This window comes from Scyliorhinus torazame, chromosome 12, assembly GCF_047496885.1.
Source record: "Scyliorhinus torazame isolate Kashiwa2021f chromosome 12, sScyTor2.1, whole genome shotgun sequence".
Classification (NCBI taxonomy): Eukaryota; Metazoa; Chordata; class Chondrichthyes; order Carcharhiniformes; family Scyliorhinidae; genus Scyliorhinus; species Scyliorhinus torazame.
The window spans coordinates 182028220-182048801 of NC_092718.1; the positions used below are offsets into that span (position 1 = coordinate 182028220).

General features: G+C 43.9%; 1 protein-coding gene across 2 annotated transcripts in view; it reads right to left on the minus strand.

Moving 5' to 3' along the window:
- Positions 1-1305: 1305 nt before the first annotated feature.
- c12h11orf54 (chromosome 12 C11orf54 homolog) overlaps positions 1306-20582 on the minus strand; it is a 31566-nt gene continuing 12289 nt past the window's right edge. Inside the window, exons 1-7 of one of the 2 annotated variants that reach the window (XM_072469464.1) lie at positions 19095-19220; positions 18877-18950; positions 17680-17781; positions 8954-9130; positions 6347-6496; positions 4356-4469; positions 1306-2929 (exon numbers count right to left, since the gene is read on the minus strand). In XM_072469464.1, coding sequence (XP_072325565.1) covers positions 2759-2929; positions 4356-4469; positions 6347-6496; positions 8954-9130; positions 17680-17781; positions 18877-18950; positions 19095-19167 — 861 coding nt within the window. In that variant the 5' untranslated portion in view covers positions 19168-19220 and the 3' untranslated portion in view covers positions 1306-2758. Of the gene's footprint in view, positions 2930-4355; positions 4470-6346; positions 6497-8953; positions 9131-17679; positions 17782-18876; positions 18951-19094; positions 19221-20582 lie in introns of those variants that run through there. The other variant, XM_072469463.1, reaches the window with a different exon arrangement.

Consider the following 20582-nt stretch of genomic DNA (forward strand, 5'->3'; position numbering starts at 1 on the left):
CTGTACAATATCCTAACTTTTGTAGCTCGGAAAAATATCCTCTGCTCCTGGATTAGTGACATGTCTCCTTTGATTCAAAATTGGCATCAAATAATTACGGATTGTATTCCCATGGAATTCCTGACTTCTGTACTCAGTTCTAAGTCAGATACATTCTGTAAAGTGTGGAAACCCCATTTCAAAGGTATAGGCTCCGCTCTGTCTGACCTGCTCCTGCAGGATTCTCTGTGAGCCATGGTGCAAGTTTTGATATCGCTACACATAAAAGGAATGCATTTTGATATGTCATTCTACCATGTTTATATGGCTTTATCCGCTTTATTCTGCCCTCCTCCCCACTCTCTGATTGATCCATTGTGTAATTAGAGTTCTTAAGGACTATAGTTCTGGAATTATCCTGTCTTTCTCCTGTTCTTATGTTTGCAGAAATAATTGTTCTGTTCTGTACCACTTTGTGTTTTGAAAGTTTGTTGCGTTATCTCTAAAAATGATAAAACTCTATACATATTTCTATTTTTAATAAAGGCCACGGCTGGGGGGAAAACTTAGTTCAGGAAAAAAGCAGTTATGTCAGAGGCAACATTTTCAAAGGTGACATCATCAGAATAGATGGGACGATGAGGGAGAAACTGGGGAAATGGGGTGGAGTCTTATAGGGAGCGGGGTGTGAGGAGCTGTTGGTTGAGGGAGCAGTGGGGAGTCGGTGGGTTTTAAAGTTTTTTTCAATTAAGGGGCAATTTAGCGTGGCCAATCCACCTACCCTGCACATCTTTGGGTTGTGGGGGTGAGACCCGTGCAGACACAGAGAAAATGTGCAAGCCCCAAGTGGACAGTGACCTGGGGCCAGGATCGAACCCTGGTCCTTGACCGTATGAGGCAGCAGTGCTAACCATTGTAATGAATATTGGTATTCAATCTATCCCCAGAAATGGAGACAGAGAGGTCAAGGAAGGGAAGGAAAGGGAGATATCAGAGATGGTCTATGTGAAGGTGCGGGAGGAGAGGGGATGAATTTGGAAGCAAATTGTGCCTGGGGCAGTGTAGGAAGTGTTCCTTGGTTGGGGAAGGGGGTGGGGAGGTTGCTTAGGTGTTCCTTAGGTAAGGACTGCTCCATGTCCATGGGAAACCACCATTGGGCAGGGGGGGGGGGGGGGGGGGGGGGGGGCGTGTATTTTTTTAAATGGGGAGCCATTTTAAAAACTTACATTTCTGACTTAAGCAGAGCCCACACTGCCAACGTGATATTGTAGGACCCACCCCTATAGGATCTCTTATTCTATCTTCTAATAAGAGTCAAAAGTCCGGTTGATTGGAAGTGTCCAAAATACAACTTTTAATGCTGATTATTCACCTTAATACACTTGCATAAAAACTGAATCAAAAATGTAGATCAAAATAGTACATAAACTGGTCAGAACATAGTGAAAAGCATCAAACATAAAGCATAGGCAAAGTGTAAAGAAATTACACTTCGGAACAGCCTCTTAACCACGAGGTCTCACTGTTAAAGAAATTCTTATCGATGGTCTCATCCCTCATTCACTCTCACTGGTTTCTAATTCTCAGCTGAGACCTCCTGATTTGTTCAAATAGATGTCTGTCACTTAGAAGATGATTTATTAATTCAACATTGGTCGTTACTTAAGATTTACTGATGCCCATCAAAATTAATTCAGTATCTACGTGCGCCACCTTACAAGGATAAGATGCTCACGTCACGGCTAGCCATTAACCTTGCTGTTGCTAATTATTTGATACATTTCTATTTCTAATTGCGCTGGAATACAATGGTCTATTCATTATATGAAACATTTTATGAAACAATATGTCTGAATTTCTGCAGACATGACACCAAAGTTCAATAGTTTATTCATTATCTGAAACAATGGTTATCCTTTTTCAGACAGGGGGCTAGATTCTCCGCCCCGCCGCGCCATATTTCTGCCTCGACCCACCAGCGGGATTCTCCGATACGACGGCCGGTCAATGGGGTTTCCCATTGTGGGGCAGCCCCACGTCGTCGGGAAACCCCCGGGCGCCGGCAAAACAGAGAATCCTGCCGGCGGAGAATTCCACCCAGGATGTTTTGAATAATTTTGTTCTCTCGGTATACACTCAATCAATCCTTAAAGGCACCAAGTAAATCAATGAATCAATAATCTAGCAACCCCTTCACTCTTCTTTTTAAAACTAAGAGCCTAAAGATATGGCGGAGGAAGCTGCACTTGTGGCCAGCAGCTTCCACTCTGTTTTTCATGCCCGCTGGTCCACTCTGCAAAAAAAATCAGAAGTGTCCACCCAACATGCCCACGTTCTTTTCATACTATCACAAACATAACTTTCTGCAAAATTCTGAAGATTATTCATTACAAATCAGAGAACTATATATAATAGTGGTTCGGTATTGTCACGAAGCTTCATGTGCTGGCACCCATAATCCACAATAACTTGCACAAATTCCCCTCATCCCCAGTGATGAAGCCCGTAACCACCACTCCTACCGCCATTCCCACTTATTTCACGCAAAATTCACACATTTCAAAATGCTCTCTCCAAACACAAAGAGGATAAATGCACCATTATAATGTTGACTAATTGTCAGAACTCAAATTGACATAGTTGGAAAATTTAATGTATTCATCATAGAACATACAAATCATCACACTTTACTGATATCCTAATGACTTTGCAGCATTACTGAACAAATCACCCAGGGCCTTGTTACATTTCCAAAATGACTGTCTTGAAGTGTAACTAATCAGCACCCTGCTTTGTGAATTTTTTCCGGCCGGTCAATTCGATAAAGATGTTCTGCTGGCAGGAAGTAGCCCAGGTATTCCACACTGTCTGGGGTAGTGTCGTAGTGATAGTGCCCACCTTCTCCATGGTGGCTGAAACAGTGGGTATGCTCCACTCGCAGGTCAAATCCCTTGTAAAGGAAAACGGGTCAGCTGGTACAGTTTAAAACTGGAGGCAACACTAAAACAGCATACCGTGAGCTCCTGTAAAGGTTCTAATGGCCCATTCCTGTATTTTACTTCTAAAAAATATTGGTAAATTACCACTCCGGTCTTGCAAATCATCTTTGTTTAACACCATGAGAGAAATGGCAACATGGTTCCATTTTTATCAACGCTAGGAAGTGTAAGGAAAACAGCAACAAGTATTGAAACAATAATTAAGTAGTTAAACCTTGACTGATCTTAGTGTTGCAGTTTTAATCTCTAAACACTGTACACCCAAATGATTGGAGAGTGCCAGATCAGCTAGAAACCTGGGTAGAGTGCTCTTTCAGAGGGTCAGTGCAGACTCGATGGGCCGAATGGCCTCCTTCTGCACTATAGGGATTTTATGGAGTAACATAATACCAAATGGACCTCTATCTGAAAGACAAAAATATAACTAAAATAAGATGATTGTATGTAAAAACACATTTATTTGAGTGGATTCTGCTTGCACAAGAGTTGAGACCCAACTTTTCTCCTGTTGTTTACGAGGTGAATAATCAGGTACTACAGCTGCATAAAGCAAATGTAGTTAATGCAACAAAAGGTTTAAGTTCCCATTGTAATCAGTATATTCATCAAAATACTTTTGTCCCCGTTTTAATTTCCAGGAGTCCCCCCCCCCTTATTTTGCTACAGCCTCTCATTGAAGCACCAACCCTTGCTGGGTTATCACAGGCACTAACAACCCTGATGTACTGACATCTACACAGGCACATAATTAAGCAAGAATTGTTAAATGGTTATGGATAGCTGGAATGGGAACTTATAACATTCCCTCCACAGCCCTGGAGAACCTGAACCAACTATAGCCCACCTGAATTAACTGCAACACATCTGAACTAACTATAGCACACCTGGGCCTACTAACTGGAGCACACCTGGACCAACTGGAGCACACCTGGACCAACTGTAGCACACCTGGACCAACTATAACATATCTGAACTAACTATTGCCCACCTGAACCAACTATAACACACCTGAGTCAACTATAACACATCTGAACCAACTATAGCACACCTGAACCAATTAACTGCTGCCGTGGCTGAGATCTGCTAACTCAGCAGAAACAAATATTGAGTCTGATATCTTCTGATCGACATGGCTTTGTGTAACGACACATGTTACATTTACTCATCAAAAAAACTCCTAAAATAAATTGTAGAAAGTATACTCTTCACTCATAAAAGATCACATCAAATTAAAAAGGTCTTTTAATTAAAATAAACCCTGAAAAAATATAAATCAGATATTTGTTAAACGTCAAATTGAATCTTTACTTTAAAAGTTACTGAAGGACAATAGGATAACTGACAAACATTTACAAATGTCCAGACTTTAATACTTACCATATCCCGGGACACATACACCGACTGGCAGATGAGAGGAGCACTCATGTCAAAGAACTTCAGCCAACTGTTTACAGCCTCATCACCGTTCAGAGGACAGGGAGAAAACTCAGGCTAGAAATAAAGTTCAACAACTTTAAAACCAAAAAACATGGCAACAGACGTCACTTAAAATAAAAAAGTCTTATATTTGTACAGCTTCCATTCATTAAAAAAAAAGATATTCCTTCAAAGTCCCTCTCCATACCAGTTTAAGATCTAGCTATTGGCAGAATTCCTCCACCATCAGGTTAGCTTCCAATACAAGAAGCCCTTGTTCAGGAGGAGTTCATGGGAGATTCAAGGGCGTTTCTCTGCACCTAGCAACCAGTCCACTTTTGAGTATAACACTGATCATTAGCACTGCTTCAGACAGTGTGATTCAAACTGAACAACCAAGGGAAAAACAGGTCTAGGAAGCTTTTTCTTCAATAAATTTAGAGTACCCCTCAATTCGTTTTTTTCCAATTAAACACAGGGAGAATGTGCAAACTCCACACGGACAGTGACCGGAGGCCAGGATCGAACCCGGGTCCCTGACGTCACGAGGCAGCAGCAGTTCTCGGGAGCTACTTGACTGCAGCTAGATCAACTCCAGCTGTATTCCAGGACACACTTTCAGACATGAACAGCGGCTATCAACTTGCACTGAAGATCTCTCAATTTCAGCAAGTAAGATGTGCACTTATAGAGAAAGGATCTGTACTCCCTATTCGGGCTACAGGAATTTTGTAGGTCAGAGTGGATGCCTCCATATCTTGACTTGGGGGGCTCTTGAACATAATAATATATTTTGATGTGTCAGGCTGACAATAAATTAAACCTTTGCGAACAATAAACCTTATGGCTGTATGATTGAAAAACTTTTTTTTTTAGACGTTATACAAAATATTCATGACTCCAACTAATATAGGAGTTTAAAAAGATTTGTCTGAAAAATAAAGAGCTTCAACATCAACCATTCTTACAAAGGGCATCATTTTCAATTAACCAGAGTAACTTGCAGGAGTTGTGGATGAGAGCCGTCTTGAATTCAACCATATACGGTTTAACTAGGCAATTCGGGCATATCATAAGTAAACCTTCAGGGGTAGATGCTCCTTTTGTTATGTTGTTGTGTAATATAATACTTATTTAAAATGTTGTATTGATTTTTTTTGTAAAGAACATTTTTGTAAAACAAAAGGACACTGGCTTACAGCAGCTCCTATGTTGCGATGTGAAGGACATAGGCTGCTTTGCAGACACAGGTCAGGATTTTCCGTCCTCAGCGGATGTGGAAAGCCGGTCAAAGATCCGTTGTCTTCCGCAGGACCACAAAGTCCCGTCAGTGGGCAGATTGGGAAAATCATGTCCAGATTTTAAGGAGTCGAAGAGACAGTGGCTAAGATATGCCTGGAAACTGGAGAGCGGTCACATCACCCAGCTCTCGGGTGTAAAGTATACTGGATTTGAACTAAACAATCTGGAGACTGCCACAGGGACAGAAGGAGCAACAGCCTTAACCTCTGTCTCCCACCCCGCCCTGCCCAGCTCTTGAGACCTCTTTATCAAAGCTGAACTATTTGTGGTCTGCAAACCCACCAGAAGACCTCAGAGCTGCAAAACAAGAGCTCTTAAAGAATTATTTCCAATCAATACCACTGACTCCAAGAGAAAAGCGAATCCGCCAGCCACAGTAGCAGAACAACTGCTGTAGTTCTGCAGTGCACCGCAGTGATTCTAACTGCACCAGTGAGAAACCCAATACCAGCAGCTACTGTGGATAGTTCAGCTAAAAACCAGCATCCAGAAAATCCATGAATAAGGTTTTGGGGGGGGCTTTACCTTTGATTTCTGGTTCAAATAGAAATCTGTACCCTCGCTGCGATATTCATAACCACCCTACTCTGCCTGTCCCTCATATCCAATTGCACTACTATGTAGAAAACACTACATGCATTGGTACTCACCATAACATGAATCTTGGCTTTTCCTTTTTGAATGAGGAAAGTGCCCCCCATTCCTACAGGCTTATCTCCATAGTGCCGATCCAGTGCTTCCCTCATGCAGCTCACAAAGTTACTCTGCCCTGTTCTTCTGCTGCTTCTTACTTCAACAACCTAGTTAATAACAGTATCGATCTGGTTATACCATAAGTAAAAATATCCGTCTGAAGAATCCTGTACACATTTTATTCAAATCCTTTAATATATTTTGGATCCATGTATTGAAATTGCACTGGGCAATATGAAACATAAATGCACCAACCCATTTTTTTTTAACCATATTATACACTATAACTTCAAACCCACACAGAGAAAATCTGCTAATACCACCAAAGTTGACCACCATAAAGGAATAAGTACAGTAATAGGATCTAAACCTGATGCAAAGTGTGGCAAAAGCATTAGATTTGAAAATACAATGCAAAATCCAAATGCTGTGGGTGCTGGAAATCTGAAATAATAACAGAAGGTGTTGGAAACATCCAGCAAGTCTGGCAGCATCTGTAGCAAAGGAAACGAGAGTTAATGTTACAGGTTTATGATCTTTCACCAGAACTGACTTTATTTTACAATAGCTTGACGCATGGTGGTGGAGTCGTGGATTGGATAAACAGGAGGCACTGTTAGAGGGGGTGGGGAGTGTTTGGCCTCTGCCAGTCAGAGCTCAGTTTGCCAAACAACAGCACCACCCTCATCAGCATGAAACATTAATTTTGTTTTGTTCTCTTAAAGATGCTGCCAGACATGCTGAGCATGACTGGCATTTTCTGTTACCTATTATCTAAAATGTACAATGCATTAGCTATTAACTGTCCAGTGCAGTACACAAACCAGAGTACCAATAGAAAAGTCTGCGGCAAAAAATTATGATACCCTTTTGAGGTAATATTTTATTTCCATATGCACAAACATTCAACAGCAAGGACCATTGGCCCTTTTAAGAGTGGTGCTACAGCACAGCGGTTAGCACTGTTGTTTCACAGCACCATAGACCCGGGTTCGATTCCTAGCTTGGGTCACGGTCTGTGCGGAGTTTTCGGGCGGCACGGCAGCACAGTGGTTAGCACTATTGCTTCACCGCGCCAGGGTCCCAGATTTGAATCCCGTCTTGGGTCACTGTCTGTGCGTAGTCTGCACGTTCTCCCAGTGTCTTTCTGGTTCGTGGGTTTCCTCCGGGTGGCTCCAGTTTCCTCCCGCAAGTCCCGAAAGATGTGCTTGTTAGGTGAATTGGACATTCTGAATTCTTCCTCAGTCTACCCAAACTGGCGCTGGAGTGTGGCGACTAGGGGATTTTCACAGTAACTTCATTGCAGTGTTAATGTACGCCTACTTGTGACAATAATAAAGATTATTATCTTTGACATGTCATTCCCTGCACACCATCTAGATTGCCAAATCCTTCAAACAATCACTTCAACCGCATGTCCAAACTCTCAGGCAATGACACGGCCTGCAAATCATTTACATGCACACTCTTCATTTTGCTTCCTAGATCACATGGTGGGAGGCATGGCAGAGGACAATACAGCCTGCCCCATTTCCACGGGTCAGACATCAGGAACGCAAGCATGCATAATTTGAAAGGTCGCTTTCTGGAGCTGTAAAGTTAAGTAGTGGTTGATTTCAGTGGGTCATAAGAAATCTACCAAACCCTCTAACACATCAGGAGTAACAGTTACATTCGGCATTGCAATATTATTCCTATATATAAAGTTCAAATATTGTGGGGTCCTTATAAGCAAGTGGAGGCTTTCCAGAAAAGAACTACTGTAAATATTCACTCACTCACTCAGGTTAAACTGGATTATCTATTATCTTTCTAGGCGTGATTCTAGACTCTGAACTGAACTTTATATCACACAAACTAACTCGATCATCAGAACTATTAACTTCCACCTCTGCCAGATTACACTCCTACTTCAATCCTCCTACCACTGACATTCTTATTCATACTGATTTCTGGTTCCCACCCTCTGCACCACGTATTCTATCCATACCTAATCTACTCACCTGTCACCCCCATTGGTTTATACGGAATCCTGGTCTCCCAACGCCTTACATTTAGAATCTTTGTGCTCTTATCTTATCTCCTTACAAACTCCTTTTGCAATTTCTGACAGACATACATCTGTCTCCAAGTGATCTGTCCCCCTCACTCTTGCCTTCCATGTCTCTTTGTCGCACCATTGGTAGCAGAGCATTCAGCTGCCTTGATTATTATTTTTTAAGAACTCCTATCTAAACACCTTTTTCTTTCACTTAAGTTTTGGTCACTTCTTCTCACTCACCCTTCCGACTTGTCAGTCATCTGTGACGCGCCTTGGGGCTTTTTCCTCACATTCAAAGGTGTTATAGAAATATGTTGCTGCACTTGTCTGACCTCAAAATCATTCATCGCTGAAAAGGAAACGCTGGGCATTTCCCCGTCCATTTGGATAAGTAAAATCTGAATTTGACAGACATTTAACTGAAGGTTTGGGTCTTTCATTTCATTTTTTTTTAAACACAGTGATATAGAACTTGCAACCACATTAACAACATAAATGGAAATATGAAAGAAATTCCACTCACCTTTCCTGGTTTCCCTTCACTAATGTACAGGTTTGCCAGCAACGCAAAATCGCAGGTCTTGTACTTTTCACCATAATTCTCCAGGATACACTCACCCGTCGCAGGGTTTAATTTGGCACTGTAACTGTGGTTCACTTCAGGTTTACCACCTCCTCTGGTCAAGACATTGGGCATAAGCTAAAGTGAAATAAAACACACAAAAATCAGTGAGCAAATTACCTTACATCAGGAGGTATATAGAACGACATTCCAACTGTACTCAGTTACCAGTAAACCATATGAACTGAAATGCTCTTAATACAAAGAAGAACAAAGAAAGGTACAGCAGGGGGCGGCATGTGGCGTAGTGGTTAGCACTGCAGCCTACAGCACTGAGGACATGGGTTCGAATCCCGGTCCTGGGTCACTGTCCGGATGGAGTTTGCACATTCTCCCCGTGTCTGCTTGCGTTTCACCCCCACAACCCAAAGATGTGTAGGTTAAGTGGATTGGCCAAGCTAAGTTTCCCCTTAATTGAGGAAATAAAATTGGGGAAAATAAATTTATAGAAAACAGGCCCTCCAAGCCTGTGCCAATCATGATGCGCTAACTAAAAACAAAACATTCTGCCCTTACTCGGTCCGTATCCTTCTATTTCCTCCCTATTCATGTACCCATCTAGGCGCCTCTTAAATTATGCTAATGCCCCTGGTCCCACCACATCCTCTGGCAACGCATTCCAGGTACTCACCACTCTCTGTGTGAAAAACTTAACATAACTTCATAATCACTGGAACTTAAATTGCAGCCACTGCAGTCCTCACCATTATCACAAATGGCATCTCTCGGAGTCCTCACCTTGTGTACAAAAATGCTGGATTTCCCTTATAGTGAGCTGACAACTTTATAAAAATCTACAATTTTTTCTCCGTTCTGCGTGGGTCTCACCTCCACAACCCGAAGATGTGATGGGTAGTTGGACTGGCCACTCTAAATTGCCCCTTAATTGGAAAAAAAATAATTGGGTACTCTAAATTTTAAAAAAGTAATCTACAATTTTTACTGATTTACAAATTGGGTCAGTACATATTTGCGACTCGTCAAGACGCAGTTGGTTGGCCAGGCAAATTAGAAATCCATAAGACCATAAGACATAGGAGCGGAAGTAAGGCCATTCGGCCCATCGAGTCCACTCCACCATTCAATCATGGCTGATTTCAACTCCATTTACCCGCTCTCTCTCCATAGCCCTTAATTCCTCGAGAAATCAAGAATTTATCAACTTCTGTCTTAAAGACACTCAACGTCCCGGCCTCCACCGCCCTCTGTGGCAATGAATTCCACAGACCCACCACTCTCTGGCTGAAGAAATTTCTCCTCATCTCTGTTCTAAAGTGACTCCCTTTTATGCTAAGGCTGTGCCCCCGGGTCCTAGTCTCCCCTGCTAATGGAAACAACTTCCCTACATCCACCCTATCTAAGCCATTCATTATCTTGTAAGTTTCTATTAGATCTCCCCTCAACCTCCTAAACTCCAATGAATATAATCCCAGGATCCTCAGACGTTCATCGTATGTTAGGCCTACCATTCCTGGGATCATCCGTGTGAATCTCCGCTGGACCCGCTCCAGTGCCAGTATGTCCTTCCTGAGGTGTGGAGCCCAAAATTGTTCACAGTATTCTAAATGGGGCCTAACTAATGCTTCATAAAGCTTCAGAAGTACATCCCTGCTTTTATATTCCAAGCCTCTTGAGATGAATGACAACATTGCATTTGCTTTCTTAATTACGGACTCAACCTGCAAGTTTACCTTTAGAGAATCCTGGACTAGGACTCCCAAGTCCCTTTGCACTTCAGCATTATGAATTTTGTCACCGTTTAGAAAATAGTCCATGCCTCTCGTCGCAGACATGCCCATAAAAACAAGAGTGCTGCTTCGCTGAGACAAGCTAACTCAAGGATCAAACTTGAAGACCTGCCTACTTTGTTTGGTTTAGCCAGGTAGTGTAATCTCCAACCAAATCACTGAAACATTACATCTCACTGAATTTCTACAATAATTTGAAGCCTCTGTTAATGTCTGATATAATTTTCTTAAGAATGTAGGAAATAGGAGCAGGAGTAGATGATACACCCCTCCCCTCGAGCCTGCTTTGCCATTCAATACAAGCACTGTTGATCTGCTGCCTCAACTCCACTTCACTGCCCACTTCGCATGTCCCTTGATTCTCAGAGATTAAATATCTCTCCTAGTCTTGAACATATTCAACGATGGAGCATCTACAACCCTTTGGGATAGAATATTCCAAAGATTCACAATCCTTTGAGCGAAGAAATTTCTCCTCATCTCAGTCCAAAATGATTAGCCCCTTATCCCGAGACTGTGTACACGTGTTCTAGATTCCCCAGCCAGAAGAAACAACCGCTCAGTGTCTACCCTGTCAAGCCTCTTCAGAATCTTGTGTTATTCAATGAGATCACCTCTGATTCTTCTAAACTTCAGAGAGCCCAACTTACTTAGCCTCTCCTCCTAAGACAACCCTCATCACAGGCACCAATCTAGTGAAGCTTTGCTGTCATGCTACCAAGGCAAGTACATCCTTCCTTAGCTTGGAGACTAAAACAGCAGAGTACTCCAGATGTGGTCTTACCAAGTTCTGTACAATTGTAGAACAACTTCTGATCAAGGGGACTCCCATCCTTTGCAATAAATGCAAACATGCCATTTGCCTTCCTAGTTGTTTGGTGCACCTGCTTGGTAACTTTTTGTGATCCCTGTACAAGTATACCCAGATCTGTCTGAACATCGACATTTAAAAGTTACACACTGCTGAAAAAAATTCTGCTTTTCTATTCGTATTATCAAAGTGAAAAAGCTCACATTTCCCACACTAAATGCCATCTTGTCGCTCACTTACTTAACCCGTTTTTATCACTTTGCAATCGGTGTCCTCCTCACAGCTTATATTTCCACCTAGCCTTGTAACATCAGAAACCTTAGCCAAATTACTCTCAGTCTCTTCATCCAAGTCATTAATATAGATTGTAAATTGTTGAAATCCCAGCACTGATCTTTGTGACACTCCACTGGTCACAGCCCTGCCTACTTAAGAATGCCTTTATATGTGTCTGCTCTTTGCTTCCTGTCCATTAGCCGGTCCTCTGTTCATGCTATTGTACGCACCCCACCTTGTCATGAGTGCTTACATTTTGGTTGGCATCTCAGCGAACGCCTTCTAGAAATCCAGGTATGCCACATCTATTGGTTCCCTTTTATCTACCCTGCTTATTGCATCCTCAAAAAAGATTTGACAAACACAATTTTGCAAAGCCATGCTGAATTTGCCTGCCAACTTGATAATGTACCATTTATCCCTATTCTCTGCTTTCTGTCCATTAGCCAATCCTTCATCCATCCTAAAATTTTACCCCCATCTCCATGGGCCTTTATCTTGCATATTAGCCTTTTGTTTAGCAGCTAATGGAACCACAGAAAAGAAACATAGAAAAATAGCAGGAGGAGGCCATTCGGCCCTTCAAGCCCACTTTGTCATTCATTACAATCATGGCTGATCATCCAACTCAATAGCCTAATCCCGCTTTCCCCCATATCCTTTGATCCCTGTCTCCCCAAGTGGTATATCTATAGATTAAATGTCTTTTGGAAGTCCAAATATTCACTCATCAACTGGACACTCCTTGTTGCCGTCTTGCAAGGTCCCTCAACGGATGAGTCTCCCCACCCACCCTCTACCCCGACTTAACATCGGGGCCTTGGGTGGAGGGTGTTTCATGCAGCAGTCCCATACAACCAAAGGATGCATCGGTTCAGGGACTCCCAAGATGCCTGTCCTGTTTGCGGCCTCGTGGAGACCGTGAACCACGCGTACATCAGTTGTTTTAGACTGCACAACCTTTTCAGATACTTTTTAAAAAACCTTTTTTGCAGATTGGTCTTCACGAGAGCCCCACGCTCCTGATCTCTGGAAACCCGGTGCAGAGAGGGGCGGGGAAGGAGGAGGACACCTCGCGAACGTGCTCCTGGGCCTGGCCAAACTTGCCATCAACAGGTCCAGGCAACGGGCGACCGAGGGGGGTCATCCTATCTGACTGTCTGCCCCTCTTCTGCGGCTTCGTTCGTGGTTGGGTGTTCCTGGAGAGGAAGTATGGGGTGCCCGCTGGCACCGTCGTGGCCTTCCACTGGGTACCACAAGGGCTGGGGTGCCCTATTGACCTCTTTAATGACATTTTGATTCGATGTTTCATTGGTGATTTGATTATGTTGAAGGCAGTTTCCCTTTAAGGGACTGGCCCTTTTACTTTGCCCCTCAGTTTATTTAATTTAGTTTAATTGGTTTCAACCCAAAATAGTTAGAAGTCCCAAGTGTGCTACATTTGCTGGCTCCCCTTTATCTTTTCCATTTTCTCTTTTTGCTTATTTTTAATGAAACTTTTTGTTGAAGATTTTGAAAGTTTCTGACTGCCTCTTTGCCACTATGGCGTTTTGGTCAATTTACCTAATCAGCCTCAGTCGGCTCTACTCTTCTATTGATGTTGTTTCTTTTACGGGATGTGGATGTTGCTGGTTAGGCCAGCATTTATTTCCCATCCTCGTTGCCCTTCAGAAGGTGGTAGTGAGTTGCCTTCTTAAACCGCTGTAGTCCCTGAGGTGCAGTTACACCCTCAGTGCTGTTAGGGAAGTAATTCCAGGATTTTGCCCCAGTAACAGTGAAGGAACGGTGATATATTTACAAGTCTGGGTGGTGAATGACTTGGAGGAGAACCTCCAGGTGGTGGGGTTCCCAGATATCTGTTGATCTTGTTCTTCTAGATGGTAGTGGTCGTGGGTTTGGAAGATGCTGTCTAAGGAACCTTGATGAGTCACTGCAGTGCATCGCGTAGATGGTACATACAGCTGCCACTGTTTGTCGGTGGTGGAGGGTTTGAATGTTTGTGGAAGGGGGAGCAATCAAGCGGGCTGCTTTGTCCTGGATGGTGTCGAGCTTCTTGAGTGTTGTTGGAGCTGCACTCATCCAGGCAAGTGGAGAGTATTCCATTACATTCCTGACTCATGCCTTGTAGATGGTAGGCAGGCTTTGCGAGGTCAGGGGGTGAGTTACTCGGCGTGGGATTCCTACCCTTTGACCTGTCCTGGTAGTCCAGTATTAATATGGCTAGTCCAGTTCAGTACTGATCAATGGTAACCCCCAGGATGTTGATTGTGGGGGATTCAGCGATGATAATGCCATTGAATGTAAAGGGCCGATGGTTAGATCCTCTTTTGTAGGAGATGGTGGTTGCCTGCCGCTTGTGTGGCACGAATGTGACTTGCCACTTGTCAGCCCAAACCTGGATATCGTCCAGATCTTGCTGCATTTGGACATGGACTGCTTCATTATCTGAGGAGTGGTGAATGGACCTGAACATTGTGCAGTGATCCGCAAACATTCCCACTCTGACCTTATGAGGTAATTGATGAAGCAGCTGAAGATGGTTGGGCCTAGGACACTACCCTGAGGAACTCTTGCAGTGATGTCCTGGAGCTGAGATAGAACATAGAACATAGAACGATACAGCGCAGTACAGGCCCTTCGGCCCACGATGTTGCACCGAAACAAAAGCCATCTAACCTACACTATGCCATTATCATCCATATGCTTATCCAATAAACTTTTAAATGCCCTCAATGTTGGCGAGTTCACTACTGTTGCAGGTAGGGCATTCCATGGCCTCACCACTCTTTGCGTAAAGAACCTACCTCTGACCTCTGTCCTATATGTATTACCCCTCAGTTTAAAGCTATGTCCCCTCGTGCTAGCCATTTCCATCCGCGGGAGAAGGCTCTCACTGTCCACCCTATCTAACCCCCTGAACATTTTGTATGCCTCTATTAAGTCTCCTCTTAACCTTCTTCTCTCTAACGAAAACAACCTCAAATCCATCAGCCTTTCCTCATAAGATTTTCCCTCCATACCAGGCAACATCCTGGTAAATCTCTGCACCCGCTCCAAAGCTTCCATGTCCTTCCTATAATGCGGTGACCAGAACTGTACGCAATACTCCAAATGTGGCCGTACCAGAGTTTTGTACAGCTGCAACATGACCTCATGACTCTGGAACTCTATCCCTCTACCAATAAAGGCCAACACTCCATAGGCCTTCTTCACAACCCTATCAACCTGGGTGGCAACTTTCTGGGATCTATGTACATGGACACCTAGATCCCTCTGCTCATCCACACTTCCAAGAACTTTACCATTAGCCAAATATTCCGTATTCCTGTTATTCCTTCCAAAGTGAATCACCTCACACTTCTCTACATTAAACTCCATTTGCCACCTCTCAGCCCAGCTCTTTTCAAAGAATTTACAGAGCAGAAGGAGGCCATTTGGCCCATCGAGTCTGCACCGGCTCTTGGAAAGAGCATCCCACCCAAGGTCAACACCTCCACCCTATCCCCACAACCCAGTAACCCCACCCAACCCAACACTAAGGGCAATTTTGGACACTAAGGGCAATTTATCATGGCCAATCCACCTAACCTGCACATCTTTGGACTGTGGGAGGAAACCGGAGCACCCGGAGGAAACCCACGCACACACGGGGAGGATGTGCAGACTCCACACAGACAGTGACCCAAGCCGGAATCGAACATGGGACTCTGGAGCTGTGAAGCAATTGTGCTATCCACAATGCTACCGTGCTGCCCTCTATGCTTATCTGCAGCTTATCTATGTCCCTCTGTAACCTGCTACATCCTTCCACACTGTCGACAACACCACCGACTTTAGTGTCGTCTGCAAATTTACTCACCCACCCTTCTGCGCCCTCCTCTAGGTCATTGATAAAAATGACAAACAGCAAAGGCCCCAGAACAGATCCTTGTGGTACGCCACTTGTAACTGAACTCCATTCTGAACATTTCCCATCAACCACCACCCTCTGTCTTCTTTCAGCTAACCAATTTCTGATCCACATCTCTAAATCACCCTCAATCCCCAACCTCCGTATTTTCTGCAATAGCCTACCGTGGGGAACCTTATCAAACGCTTTACTGAAATCCATATACACCACATCAACTGCTCTACCCTCTTCTGCCTGTTCAGTCACCTTCTCAAAGAACTCGATAAGGTTTGTGAGGCATGACCTACCCTTCACAAAGCCATGCTGACTATCCCTGATCATATTATTCCCATCTAGATGATTATAAATCTTGTCTCTTATAATCCCCTCCAAGACTTTACCCACAACAGACGTGAGGCTCACCGGTCTATAGTTGCCGGGGTTGTCTCTGCTCCCCTTCTTGAACAAAGGGACCACATTTGCTATCCTCCAGTCCTCTGGCACTATTCCTGTAGCCAATGATGACATAAAAATCAAAGCCAAAGGCCCAGCAATCTCTTCCCTGGCTTCCCAGAGCATCCTAGGATAAATCCCATCAGGCCCCGGGGACTTATCTATTTTCAGCCTGTCCAGAATTGCCAACACCTCTTCCCTACGTAAGTCAATGCTATCTATTCTAAAAGCCTGGGTCTCAGCATTCTCCTCCACAACATTATCTTTTTCCTGAGTGAATACTGACGTAAAATATTCATTTAGTATCTCGCCTATCTCTTCAGACTCCACACACAACTTCCCATCCCTGTCCTTGACTGGCCCTACTCTTACCCTAGTCATTCTTTTATTCCTGACATACCTATAGAAAGCTTTTGGGTTTTCCTTGATCCTACCTGCCAAATACTTCTCATGTCCCCTCCTTGCTCGTCTTAGCTCTCTCTTTAGATCCTTCCTCGCTACCTTGTAACTATCAATCGCCCCAACTGAAACTTCACACCTCATCTTCACATAGGCCTCCTTCTTCCTCTTAACAAGAGATTCCACTTCTTTGGTAAACCACGGTTCCCTCGCTCAACGCCTTCCTCCCTGCCTGACCGGTACGTACTTATCAAGAACACACAGTAGCTGTTCGTTGAACAAGCTCCACTTATCCAGTGTGCCCAACACTTGCAGCCTACTTCTCCAACCTATCCCCCCCCAAGTCATGCCTAGTGGCATCATAATTGCCCTTTCCCCAGCTATAACTCTTGCGCTGCGGTGTATACTTATCCCTTTCCATCACTAGCGTAAACGTCACCAAATTGTGGTCACTGTCCCCAAAGTGCTCTCCTACCTCCAAATCCAACACCTGGCCTGGTTCATTACCCAAAACCAAATCCAAAGTGGCCTCGCCTCTTGTTGGCCTACTTCCGATGGGGGAAGCCATTAAATTCCACCCAGAAAATCTGTTAAGAGGACTCTAGGAGAACCTGCCTTCATATAACATCTTTTAACACACGAAAATGTATCAGGCGATGATTGACTCCAACCATCACAACCATCTTCCTTTGTGCCAGGTATGACTCCAACCAATGGAGAGTTTTCCCCAATTCCCATTGACTCCAGTTTAGCTAGGGCTCCTTGATGCCACACTCGGTCAAATGCTGCCTTGACATCAAGGGCAGTCTCTCATCTCACCTCTGGCATTCAGCTCTTATGTCCATGTTTGAACCAAGGCTGGAATGAGGTCAGAAGCTGAGTGACCTTGATGTCCATGAGCAGGTTGTTGCTGAGTAAGTGCCACTGACTGTGTCGCTTGTAATCTTATTGTGGAATTAATTTGCATTATGAGGTATTTTCAACGATAACCTAAAATACAAGGTAACAATAAATAGTTATCATACTTAACGGGAACATTTATAATTTTTACCTCTGCATTCACACCCACAGCTTTAAATGATGCTGCTCCAGCTCCAAGGATGAAGGCACCAGGCAGTTCCACTTCCTCAGCAACAGTGTTGAGATTATAGATCTGTAATGGCAAATAAAAATATACCTGTTACTTTATATTGGAACAAACCTCTTGCAGTGCGATATGCTATACATTGAAGAAATATGTGTCTAAGATCAGGAACATTACATCATGAAGTGTAAGTTTGTGTTCCCTTCAGGCAACTAAATATGGAAATACTGAGTACATAGAGGTCAATTAAGAATCTACTGCTGCTATCGCCTGATACATTTCGTGTGTTAAGAACATAAGAACATAAGAACTAGGAGCAGGAGTAGGCCATCTGACCCCTCGAGCCTGCTCCGTCATTCAATGAGATCATGGCTGATCTTTTGTGGACTCAGCTCCACATTCCGGCCCGAACACCATAACCCTTAATCCCTTTATTCTTCAAAAAAACTATCTATCTTTATCTTAAAAACATTTAATGAAGGAGTCTCTACTGCTTCACTGTGCAAGGAATTCCATAGATTCAATACCCTTTGGGTGAAGAAGTTCCTCCTAAACTCAGTCCTTTAAAGATGTTATATGAAGGCAGGTTCTTGTAGAGTCCTCTTCACAGATTTTCTGGGTGGAATTTAATGGCTTCCCCCATCGGAAGTAAGTTTGGTGGAGGGTGGGGCAGAATTTAATCACTGGAAGGGTGGTGGATGGGGGCCCCACTGCCTTCTCAGAGTGCGCTGATTAAGTTTCTGGAGGGAAGGCTCATGGAGAGCTTTCCTTCCCCTTCACCAATTAATGCTTCACCCCGCCACCGCTGGCATTCACCCAGTAGATGGCAGAGGACTCACCACATGGAAAGATTTGCTTGTGGGCTTCGCAAGGTGGCGTGTCCCTTTGCACCCCTGCCCTTACTGCCAATCTGCCCCAGTACCTGGGTCCCTCGGCAGCCCTCATCCTCGGGTGGGTGTATTACCAGCAGCAACCACCACCTCCCAGTGGTGCTCCTGAGCAATGCAGAGCTGCCAGCCTCTGAGTGACCAGCAGGTCTCGGCAGGCGGGACCTCTGATCGGGGTCCTTGATGCTGCGGAAGGGCTGCTGCTCCCCAGTTAAGTGCCTGATTTGCACTTGCCAAGCCCAAAGAATAAGATTTATCAAATGGAAATTCTCTTCACCTTCTCAGTTTTTGGAAGCGGTAAAAGATAAGCAGCTCCTCCCACATCTGCTATTCGAGGTTTCCCACATAACCCTGTCAAAGAAAAACAAACTGCAGTAAAGGTTAACTCTAAAAATTCAATAGGTCAAATAACCTTTAATTGAATTAAATGCTAATGTCAACCCTGATGGAAAGCAAAACTAATGTTAGAGCAATGGGAAACCTAATTTCTCTTACTGTGTTTGGAAGACCCAAATATATTATAGGTACACGCCGATTTACTCCATGGGTTTTGTCCCTCATCATTCATGTCTTCGTCATGGCATATTCTTCACCTCCTGCTCTACCATTAACACCAATTCTTGCAGCCACCACTCACATCTGCTGCAATAATGTTTAAAATGTGGTTTGCACAGCATGCAATGATTAACAGGTTAGTGGAACAGACAGATCAAAATGCATGTGATTCAAAGATCTTTTCCAACTTGAGTCAGCAGTGTACTAATACGAAGAACATTAATGCAATATGGGTGGCATGGTGGCAGAGTGGTCAGCACTGCTGCCTCACAGCACCAGGGCCCCGGGTTCGATTCTGACCTCAGGTGACTGTCCGTGTGGAGTTTGCACTTTCTCCCCGCCTCTGAATGGGTTTCCTCCGGGTGCTCCGGTTTCCACCCACGGTCCGAAGATGTGCAGTTTAGGTGGATTGGCCCATGCTAAATTGTCCATAAATGTCCAAAGGTTAGGTGGGGTTAAGGGGATGGGGTGGGGGTTGGGCCGAGATAAGGTGCTCTTTCAGAGGGTTGGTGCAGACTCGATAGGCCAAATGGCCTCCTTCTGCATTGCAGATGTTCTATGAATACAATTTTAGTTCAAGACCGCAGCCATGTGTTAACACAACAGATTCTCAACTAACAGAGAAGAAGTTCAACTGTAGACCCAATGGTCATGCCAATTAACCCCTCCCTGTAGAATAAGACTGTCTTTAACAGAACAAATATAAGTGGGAATAGTCCCTTCCAGGACGAATCGGCCATGACTCAAAGCAGGCTGATCAAGACACACCATTAATCGTGTCCCTGGAAATAGTCATAGATTATAATATTTTACAAGCCAGATTCTGGGAGCAGACATTAAATGGAGAAGGAAAATAGGATAGATTTACTAAAAATATTTAATTATTTCCTGTTTTCACAAATGATAATTCTATATTCAGTAACTAGTACTAGTTTTACTCCCTTTTAAGGATAAAAATAAAGACGGCACGTTGGTGCAGTGGTTAGCACTGTTGCCTCTCGGCGCCGAGGACCCAGGTTCGATCCTGGCCCTGGGTCACTGTCTATGGGGAGTTTACACATTCTCCCCGTGTCTGCGTGGGTCTCATCCCCACAGCCCAAAGATGTGCAGGGTAGGTGAATTGGCCACGCTAAATTGCCCCTTAATTGGAAAAAAAAATTATTTTAAAAAAGCAATCGTCTTTTTTTCTCTCGCAGAAGGGCTCATTACTTCTTTGTTATCTCCATCTTTCATGGGCGGCACGGTAGCACAGTGCTTAGCACTGTTGCTTCACAGCACCAGGTTCCCAGATTCAATTCCCGGCTTGGGTCACTGTCTGTGCGGAGTCTGCATGTTCTCCCTGTGTCTGCGTGGGTTTCGTCGGGTGCTCCGAGTTTTCTCCCACAAGTCCCAAAAGACGTGTTTGTTAGGCAATTTGTACATTCTGAA